General features: G+C 43.1%; 1 protein-coding gene across 1 annotated transcript in view; it reads right to left on the reverse strand.

Annotated features, from left to right (window-relative positions):
- The window catches only part of IGSF10 (immunoglobulin superfamily member 10), a gene marked incomplete at its 5' end in the record, with an annotated part of 28212 nt that extends 17471 nt beyond the window's left edge, over nucleotides 1–10741 (reverse strand). The window contains 5 exons of the mRNA XM_019503029.1: nucleotides 99–571; nucleotides 2851–3241; nucleotides 6584–6713; nucleotides 9605–9853; nucleotides 10656–10741. Of these exons, the coding sequence (XP_019358574.1) occupies nucleotides 99–571; nucleotides 2851–3241; nucleotides 6584–6713; nucleotides 9605–9853; nucleotides 10656–10741 (1329 nt within the window). The remainder of the gene's footprint in view (nucleotides 1–98; nucleotides 572–2850; nucleotides 3242–6583; nucleotides 6714–9604; nucleotides 9854–10655) is intronic.
- Nucleotides 10742–10744: the final 3 nt, after the last annotated feature.

Consider the following 10744-nt stretch of genomic DNA (forward strand, 5'->3'; position numbering starts at 1 on the left):
AGCCAAGCAGGTTCAGTTCTCAGTTCAGTTTCTACATTAGTAAAAACTTCTTCGTTCTCAGAGTAAACCTGTTCGTATTTGTAACTAATATAAGGCACCTTGGTCAGCAGGAGTTTCCTTTCAAGTTGTAGAGGAGAATTACTATAAAGGGCTACTATTCTCCAGAGTTGTTGAATATGTTCGTAGTCAATGCCACATGTGAGAAATGTTGAGAATGATATTTTGAGTATTGTATTGTCACCATCATTGACAAATGAGACTGGGAACATTTTTGTAGGTCTCTGAACATTGCAAACCAAGTTAGCTTGATTTCCTGTTTGGTCAGTCATGTTCAAGATCATAGATCCTATGGGAGCTATGAAATCTTTAGGAGATACAGAAGTGAAGTCCCCTTCATCTGGCAAAGTAATGTTTTTAAATTTCAGGGAAGGATCTATGGTTGGCTTGGTACAAGTTAATGCAGCAGGTGGAATCTCAACTAAATTTTTGCCCTTGGAGTTCCTGGGATTAGCACAAACTGGGCACTGCTGGGCACTGGAAGAAGCCCTGTCTTTCTTGCACTTCACAACATCTAGGGGAATTAAAAATAATGCAATAAGTTTTTGGAATAAAAGTTCTAAACAACAATTTATAATCAACAATTTTACAAGGTTTGTCTTAAAATAAAAGGTGATAACACATGGATATGGTGATCTTAAAGTGGCCATCAGCTTTTGTTTTGTTTCTTAGTCTATTAGTAATTTTTTGGCTTGATAAATATTGCTCTCACAACTAATAATCACGCTATCACCAGTTTGTATTATTTAGCACCTATATGAAGATCTCAGTGATTCACAATTTTCCTTGACTTAGTTGTGACATATAGCCATAGCTGCCTTTGGGAAGCACAGAGACCAAGTAGGAGCTTTGGAGGTTGTTATGCTATTGTGTCCAACTCTGTGCAGGGCAGCCAAAAAACAGAAAAAGTCCTTGTCCCTTCTTCCTAACTTGTGTAGCTTCATAGAGGACACAATAGACATAACTATTTTTAGAGGTAAGTAATTATTAGTTTTCTTATTTTAACACAGGTAAAGAATAGAGAATTGGTTCAGATGGTTTGGCAGGGATGATCCTACTAAGTGTATCTACACGTGTGCTTTACTGCAGTTGACTATTTAGCTGCATAGTAAAGTGTCACTGTCTACACACATGCCCATATTAGGATGCAGTAAATTAGTTAACTCTGCTGTAAGATAGTACTGTTTGGGACAAGTACTAGCCTACAGTGGAGTAATTTACACCACTGCAATGCATGTGTAGATAGTTATTAGGGCTGGCTGGGGCATGACGGTGCTACAGTGCAGGGACTTCCTGCTGGCTAGCCCCACACTGAAGTGCCGTCATGCCCCAACCAGCCCTTCCACTGCCCAACATGACCACCTAGAGCCCAGAGCTAACCTTCTCCTTTTATTTCTGCTAGAAATAAAATCCAGATTTTTTTGGCTTCCATTCTGTCCTTTTATCCACAGGACACTCTTTCCTTTCCATCTCATTTTTCTCCATGCAAATGTCTAATAGCACTTTGGTAGCATCAACTACTTAGAACTTATGGGGTTATGAAAACAAATTAGCTCAGAAATTTGTCTGAAGAAAGCTGATTATTCTTGTAAATAATAATTGGTATTTCTGACACTAACAGGAGAATATTCTTTAACATAACATTAAAACAAGCAAAATCAGAATGTTGCTTGCTTTGGTGAGCAACATGTCTAGAACAGAGGTGATTAAGCTTTTGTCCCCATGGGCTAGATAAGCAGTGCAGACCTGGTCCACAGGTCAGATCAAGTTCTGCACACCAGATTTCTACACCCAGCCCTGCACATCTGGATAGGGCCTCATATAGCCCTCAGACTCAGTACCATCTTTGCCCAGCCCTGCATGCCCTCAGACTGCCCACACCGAGCCCCATGTGCTTGATTGGAGCTTGCATCGGCTCCATGTCTAATCTAATATGAAGGATCCCAAATTTTCAGACCTGTGGGGGGTCCCATATGCTAGATCACACAGTGCCAGGGCTAGATCTGGCCAGTGGGCTGGAGGTTGAACAACCATCATAAAGGATGAACAGAAACTGTTACAAAGTAATGTTTTACACTTTCAAAAGCATTGCTGTATTAATGACTCATCACTCGCCTGTCATTTAATTACTAATTTGGCAAAGACTCTGCTCGGAATATGATTACATTCAATTACTAGTAATCATAATATTACTTGGCACTTAAATGGTACATGCACTTCATTAATAGCAATCACAGCACTTTCCAACTGTTAGGTATTTTCTTCATTTTACAAATGGCCCTGAGAATGTAAGGTCAAACATCAAGTCAGAATTATAATTCAGTCCTCTAGACTCCTATTCCTCCTCCCTCTAGACCAGAGGTGCTTAACCCCTGGCCCAGAAGCCAGATCTGGCCCACAGAGCCATGTCATCTAACCCTCAGGACTTCCTGAGTGTCCAAAAAATTAGCAGCAGGAGAGTGATGGCATCATTAATTGCCACTCCCCCACTGCCACGCATGAGGAGCTCTGCAGGCTGGATAGCATAGCCCATATATCAGGCATGGAGGCTGGAGCAACACAGGACTCAGTCCAGATGCCTGGGATCTATTCAGAATAGGGTTTGATTTGGGTACCGTGTCCTGAAGATCCAGCCTGCAGACTAGCTGACACTATCCATCTATCCCACGGGGCCAAAAGCTTGAGCACCATTGCTTTAAATAATGGTGCCTCTGTTGCAAAGAACCTAGTGTAAGTCACCAAAATTTAATTAGGAAACACAAATAAACAGAAATCTTTCATCTCGCACTGTACCTTGTTGCTTTTGTACCCAGTCAGCAAACCATTGTAGATCACAATCACAGGACCAGGGGTTTCCATGAAGGTATATACTCTCTAACTCAAGCAAATAGGAAAACATATCTTGTGGCAATGAAGTTAAGAAGTTGTCAGACAAGTATATATGCTTTATGGAGGATATTTTAAATATCTGGAGGTAGCACAAGGTGACAAAAGTGTCTGGATGAATCTGTCTAAGTAAATTTCCTTCCAAATGAACCAGCCTCAGAGATGTAAGTCCATAGAAAACTTTTGGGTTTATAAATTCAATTCTGTTGTGATCCATGTGCAATCGTACCAAGCTCTTGAGACCATGAAATGTGTCCTTCTGAAGTATTCTGACTTGGTTATAGCTCATTTTTAAAACCTGTTGATGAAAAAGTGGGGTGGGGGGGTAGAGCCAAGTCTTATTAAGAGCTATAATATACTGTTATTGTTAGAAGACATCTAGCCAGATATGAATTAGTCTATTAAGAAAAAGTGCCTACATACTATGGATCCGCCCTGCTCCCATGAATAGATTGTTTGTTTGTTTTTTAGAAACTTCTTTCTAAACATATTTATGAGCAGGCACAACTCCAAAGATACCTTCTTAATCAACAGATCAGTCAACATAAAGCATGCAGACATGTTTGGAAAATATAGTTACTGATGGTCAACTCCTGCTCACTCTAATTCAAAAACCCAGTTACACAACTTCTATGAAGGAAATAAGCAGAATTTGACTGTACAATACGTGTCTCTCTTTTTTCCCCTCTAGTTTGTACCAAACACATATCTAACAAACATAAGAAGGTAAATGAAATTCTACTTTGACTAACATGACTGATAAAACTGGTAACTTGCCAACAGCTTGAATTTTTATTTTGGTGGTAATATGCTAGCTAATGATCAACTTTCAGATACTGCTTGGCAGCCTGATAATTAGAATGCTATCTTTGAAATCTAAAGTCAGCAAATTTGGCAGGATATTACTGAAAGGTAGTGAATGTAGAATCCCACAATCTGTTTTATACAAGCTTTTTCCAGATCAGAATCATAAGTTACATACATTAGAACCTTCTTAATCCTTCAAATAGTTTGAGGAACAACTATATATTACTACATTTTGCAAGTGTGTGAGTAATCAAACAAAACATATAGCAGTTATAATGCATAAATCTACTTTTATTTGTCGAATATAATTCAGATGTAGCTATTTATGGATGTGTGTAGACGAAACGAGGGGCATATGTGCACAACACTTTAAAGCAAGTTAAATTCCTTTGCACTGCTTTAATGGTGTTGGTGTTTGCATGCATCAGCAGTGTATTGCACATTTAATTCTAGCCGCTGTAGCACATTTGGTGGCATAATGCGCCTTAAATGACTTTGGGGTGCAGCAAACTAAAACACCACTGAGGAGTTTGAGTTTAGTTTGCTGCCCTACAGCTGTGGTGCAGAGCACCAGGCTCTGTAGGCAGCCCATGCAGCCTGATCTCCCCACCTGCCCCCACTGGAGCTTTCTTGCCTGCATGAACTGCAGTGCCCCCTGGGACTGCCCAAGCCAGGTGCCTGTGGGTGGGTGCTACCTGCAGGGTGGGGGCACCACTGCCACAGAGGGAAGTACCAGCCTCTGCTCCTGCCCCTGCAGCCCAGGGACTGCTCTGCCCGTTGGCAGCTCACCCTCCCCTCCCCACTGCTGCAGAGGCAGGTAAGATGGGTGTACATGACACGGGGGTTTACTTTGCCCTAAATTAAAGTGGCATTTTTAAAAACCTACCTTCATTTTAGGGTCCCCATTTTGTCTATATATGCCCTAAAGCTATAGTTCAGTCAGTTCATTAACAGCAGCTGTCTACATCAAAGTTTTAGCTGGGGAACTTTTAAGTTCCTGTCTACATATTGAGTTATTCTGGAACATCTATTCCTGAATAACTCCATGTGCAGACACATGTATTCCAGAACAAGGCACTTTCACATGTGTACTGGGGTGTGTCCACACATGGAGCTAGGCCTAGCCTACACCACAAAGTCGAGCTGGTAGAATTCAATCTCTGCCAGCAAAACTTTGACTGCATTCACACTCAACCCCTCTGTGCTGGCAACACCTATCAGTCTGCCAACAGAGTTGCTCTACTTCTGCCTAGCAGCCCAGGTGTGTACATACTCCTGTGCCTTCAACTGGCTACTGTAGTCCATTCAGCTGCCTGTGCCATCCCATCATGCACCTTGTGCTCTGGTGGAACAGCTGCTGAGTGGGGCTGCTCAGAGCTTCCAGAAGCACATCACTTTGCAGGTGTCCAGGTGAGTTGGCAGTGGCAGTTGCGGGCTTCTATCAGAACTTCCTGGCACCACAAGTACAGACAGAGCTATAGGCATGAAGAGATGTTCCAGAATAAGTCCATGTGTTGACAGGCACTTACTCTCCTCAGCTGCTAGAGGGCTCTTCTGAAAATTCTCCTCAGCTTTCTATGGTAGCTATGAGGCAGCTCAATGAAGTGCAAAGTGCTCTGATGTCCAGTTGTTGGAGCTCCCATCCAGCCAGTAAAATGTGCACTAATCCAGCCTGAGGCATTGCAGCAGTTGTCCTATGTAACTTCTCATCTGGAAAATGGAAGGACTATATTTTTAAAGGAACGTGTGAGCTGCACACAATTTTTGTCCAAAGATAACAGTAATCCTTTACATTATTTCTCTAAGTGGACAATCTGCCCCAAGATAGAAGCACCTCTCATATCATAATTTATAAAAAAAAAAAAAAAAGTCATTGTTATACAATACCTTGCTACCACAGTCTCTTACTTCTTTGTGCAAATAGTGGGATGCCTAAATTGGCAAGGATTTGCTCTCATGTTCACCAGTGTATTCCTTGAAATAAAGCACCAAATACTACAATACATAGGCTGTTTACAGACATAAAAAACCCAAATGTCACTTTAAACTCCATGCATCCCTGCACCGAGCCCGTCTCGTACTCAGAAGAGGCATCACGTTAGTTTGACCCAGCTCACCCAACATCTGTATAGACTGGGCACTTTGGCAGGGCTCTTTTGGCACTTTTATCTTGTAGCTGATTGAATTAGCTATGAGATAAAAGCATGATCTATACAGACGCTTCAGAGCCACGTTGAACTAAGACACTGCCTCTTCTGGTAAAGTGCATGTTTTCACATCTGTCAGCAGCTATATATATTATTATAACACTAAGTAACTATGGCATTCCCAAGTGTTAGAATATAACATTTTCAGTAGGACTTTCTTTGCTGAAGTATGAGAAAGCAGCAAAACTACAGCTTGATGGAATATGATTCTTCTTAAAATGTATTAATTTAGTGTCTCAAATTAATAAAAGAAAACATTGTTACCAAAGATATACTGGGAGCTTTGCAGACTTATTTAAATCCATTAATACAAAGAACTGCAATCGTAGTTATACTACCTAAATATAGTGATGTAGATATCTACTTTGACATTTATACTATGCTCATTAAATGGTATCTGAATGCCTATTTGTGACTGAATAAATTTCCTATTGGGATATTGTATTACAGCTTAGGGCTATTGGGAAGGGAAAGATAATGACTTCCTTTAAGTACCTCACACTTCATTTAGCAGCCATTTGAAACTGGAAACTAGTGTAGCTGGGGCTACTAATCTATCATTTGTTAAATCTGTCATAGACCATAGCATTCCTAAAATGAAGTCATCTTCCACTTTTAGCCCTTACCTGTAATGAATGTAAATCGATGAATGTTTTATCAGGAATTGTATGGATCTCATTGCTGTGTAACATCAACAACTCCAGTTTCTCCAAGCCAGAAAAGTCTGTTTCAGTGAGTTTAACCAAGCTGTTGTAACTGTAACAAACATTTCATTCCAGATCTGAATTTAGTCAGCTAAAATTCAAAGGTAAAAAAACCAAAAATGACTCTCATATTAGAAAGATTTTCTCACTTGAGAAGGAAAAATTTAAATCCTCTCCACTTAGACCCAAATTGATTATGCCAGCTTATTTCACGTGGATAAACAAACCAACTGCCATGGGTATTAGAGTGTTTATTATTAATAATTCTTATTTATATTGTGGTAGAACAAAATCTGTGTTCAGGACCAATATCCCCTTTTACTGGGCATTTGATAGGGGGGTGCACCAATAAAAATTGTTGGGCTAATACTGATAGCCAATTAATAGTGAGCCCTGTTGGCTGATACCAATCCAATTGCCGATATGCAACCCAGCAGCTTGGAGAACAGTGTCCAGCTGGTAAGTCGGTTGTGGGAGAAGGGACAGGGACAGGGAAGGTGTGTGGGGAGCAGAAGATTGAGGCTCCCATGGTGAGGGAAAGAGTGGGGCTGGGGCGGGTGCTGCCTAGCCAGGGTAGGGCACAGAATGGAGCCACAAGCAGCTGGTCTGGGGGGAGCAGAAAGGAGTGGGGGGGCACTCCCATCACTGTGTGCACCCCTGAGGGAGGCATGGGGGGGTGCATGTGCCCCCCAGATATATGCATGGAATGAGGGGGGGGGCTGCCACTGTGGGCTGGGGCCATCGGTGGCACTAGGCTCTTCCCAGTGAGGGTGTGGGCTGGGGCTGCACTCAGGGTGAGCACTGGTGGTGCTGGGAGTGAGGGCTATGGGCCCTGCCCCTCCCAGTGCTGCTGCTGCCTGCCGTGAGCACAAATCCCCGCTGGGAAGAGCCCGGTGCTGCCCTGAGCCCCAGCCCACAGGGCAGCCCGCCCTCAACCCATGCATAGATCTGGGGGGCATGTGTCCACCCCATGCTTCCCCTTGGGTGTGCACATCAGTGGGAGCTGCCCCACCCTCCCCATGTCCCCTGGATGAGCCACTTGTAGCTCCGTCTCATGCCCTGCCCCAGCTGGGCAGTGCCTCCTCAGCCCCACTCCCTCCCTCACTGAGGGGTCCTCAATCTGTCCCCCTCATACCCCTTCCCCCTTCCCCCACAACAGACTTACCAGCCACATGCTGCTGCCAGGCTGGCCATGTGCATGCTCTTACTGCACGCATGCACATAGCATTTATCGGCAGCATTATCAACCACATCAGCCAAAAAAAGCTGATTGCTGATAATATGTTTTCCTTTTATCGGTGCCAATATGATATGGACCAATGTATCTGTGCAACTCTAGCATTTGATCATAGTAGGCCTGATGCCATGTCCATTTAAATTCCTGAAAAGGCTTCCATTGGCTTCAATAAGCATTAAATAAAACCCTTATCATGAAGCCTAGGTCATCTTAAGAACCGAAAAACTCACCATCTCCTTGTTAAATAAGGGTATGTCTGCCCAATACAGTATATATAGCCATACCTGAGTTGCATGTAACCTGATAACTGGTAATAGTGATGGGATTCAGCACGAGCTGTACAAGCATACCCCAAATCCTTAATGAGTTTTTAATAGCCAAAACTACTGTTTTGCCATGGCTTGACTGCTATCTAGGACCTCAGATAACTATAGTACGTTAAAGCTAGCTCAGTCATAGCTACTATTATTCACACCTCCCAACTCACCCCTCCCAAATGATTCAAGATTGTCTAGTCTATATAATGAACTTTTTATGTGAAGTTGCTGATTGCCTTTGTTTGATTGTAGTCTTAAGATTTTTATAGTGCACCATTTACAGATAACCATATTTCTGGAAAGTTTTAGAAATATACAGGGACAACTGAGTTAGGATAAAATCAAAATCATTACCCACCTCCACTGCCTATGTTTTGAGACTGAGATATTTAAGACAGTAGATGTTATTTCGTATCTATCTGGTCATTTGAAATGGAAAAAAAGCCTACTTAGTATTTTTTCACTTCTAACAATTTGGTCTGTCCAGAGTATAAGTGGGAGTGCTGGCATGCATCATGATGGTACTTTTGAGGGACTTATGTTCTCACAACAGACCTGTGAAGCAAAAAGTATTATCATCTCCATATGACACGCAGTATTTGAGGCTTCTTACAGATAGGATCTCACAGAGATTAAGTAGTTTTCCCATGGTTATATAGCATGTCTGTGGCAGAACTTGTGGTGTGACCACATCTACAAAATTTCCAGCCCAGGGCCTTAACCATAAAATCCTCTTTCTTTTGTAATGATTATCTAAATTCCAGGTCCCTTTTGGGTTTAATTTTACTGATTCAAGAGGCTCAGATAAATATTAAAAAGAACTTTAGCAGAAAAGCTTTGGGATATTCTTGCATGCTAGTGATAGTCATGATTTTGCTGCAAAGGTAGCAGGGAGGAAGAAGGTGAAATTGAGCATCAGACTGACAGCTGTAGATAAGGAAAAGCGAGTAAAAATGATAAAAACCCTGAAAAGCTGCAGCTGCTTTTATAAGTTGCCTTTTAATAAATATTATTTATTTATTTTTAAATAAATTGCCCCTATATGAGTATTTAGGGTTTCTGGGTGTCAGTTTTTCTGTTTTGTGAACTATGGCTCAAATAAATTAATTTTGCTCTTAATGTTAAAAATGATTTTCCTTAAATTATAAAACAACACAGCACCAAACAGCATGGGATATGAGTAGGCTTTGCAGGCTCTCACTGCAACCAATTCTGAATACTGCAAAGCACTCAACTGTAGTTTCTTTACAAGCTACATCTGATCTCTCATGTCTTTTTGTGCTTTGATGTTTGCTCAGTTTTGACCCAAACCCAGAAACCTGGGTTACATTTTGCAAGGCAGTGAGAGACCATGACACAAAATGGTTAAAATGCTGCTGTGAAACTTACCCTAAATTGATGCGTTCCACATTTTGGGGTATGCGTGGTGGAATGGCTGTGAGGTACCGGAAAGTACAGTGCACCTCAGTGGGGACATAGCAGGCACAGAGCCTAGGGCAGGCACTACTGGTGGGAAGAACAGCCAGGCATACACTGAAGAGAAATCTGAGCAACCAAGGTTTGCCTCTGTCTGTTGCTTTCATCCTGTGCGATGATCCTAAAACAACATCCCTCACAGCAAGCATGAAAAAATGTAACCTAAAAACAAAAGAAAAGCCACAAGCAGTTATACTGTGACATCAATATCTGGTATTTTAAGTGTCAGTACATGCATTGTCTAACTACAGGTTTTTGTTAGAAAATATTGCTAATGCACAAACTCTGGGATTTCCCACATTTTTAGATCTACATACCGCTCAGGGGCATGTATGGTTTTACACAATTCCTTCACAGTTGCTTGCTTTTTAATGAGAAGCACCGTGGGTGTTGTTACTTATTAGGTACAGTAAAGAAAACGAAACCTGCTGCTCTGAGACGATTGTTACCAATGTCTGACTCCAGTTATTTAGGGCATTCATAAATCTGCTTGTAATTTATCCCCGCCAAAGAACACGTCAGCTCCCTTCTTGCCAAGCAATTACTCCAAACAAAATTAACTAATTTCAAAGAGTCTGGGCTAGTTCAACACTCAGGATGTTGGAGCGACACGTTCGTGTTTCATCCTGTTCCTTCTCTTCTTCAGACACCCCCGCCGCGGCTGCGGACCGGCTCGGGCACGCCGAGGCGCCTCCTGCAGGCGTGCGCCACAGCCCGCGGGCTGGGTGGGCTCCGCGCGCCGTGCCCCTTTCAGCGCCACACCTGGGTGGCGTCTACGTGAGGGGCAGCTTTGAAGCCGTTTCCAACCCCGGACTCGTTCATAGGATGAAGCTGCTGCTGCCCCCGCTGGTTCAGCGCTGCCGGGAGCCCCGCCACAGCAGGAGCAGCACCTCCGACACGCTGCCCACGCCGCGGGGCGCCGCGCGGGTCGCACTCGCAGCCGCCCAGCTCCCCCGGCCCCTACCTGCGCCTCGGGCAGCCTCCTCGGCGGGGAGATGCTGAGCGAGGCCACCGCAGGGACAGCCGGGCGGGGGGCTCCCGACCTGAGCCCGG

This window comes from Gavialis gangeticus, unplaced genomic scaffold (genome assembly GCF_001723915.1).
Source record: "Gavialis gangeticus isolate Ggan-Ray unplaced genomic scaffold, GavGan_comp1, whole genome shotgun sequence".
NCBI lineage: Eukaryota > Metazoa > Chordata > Crocodylia > Gavialidae > Gavialis > Gavialis gangeticus.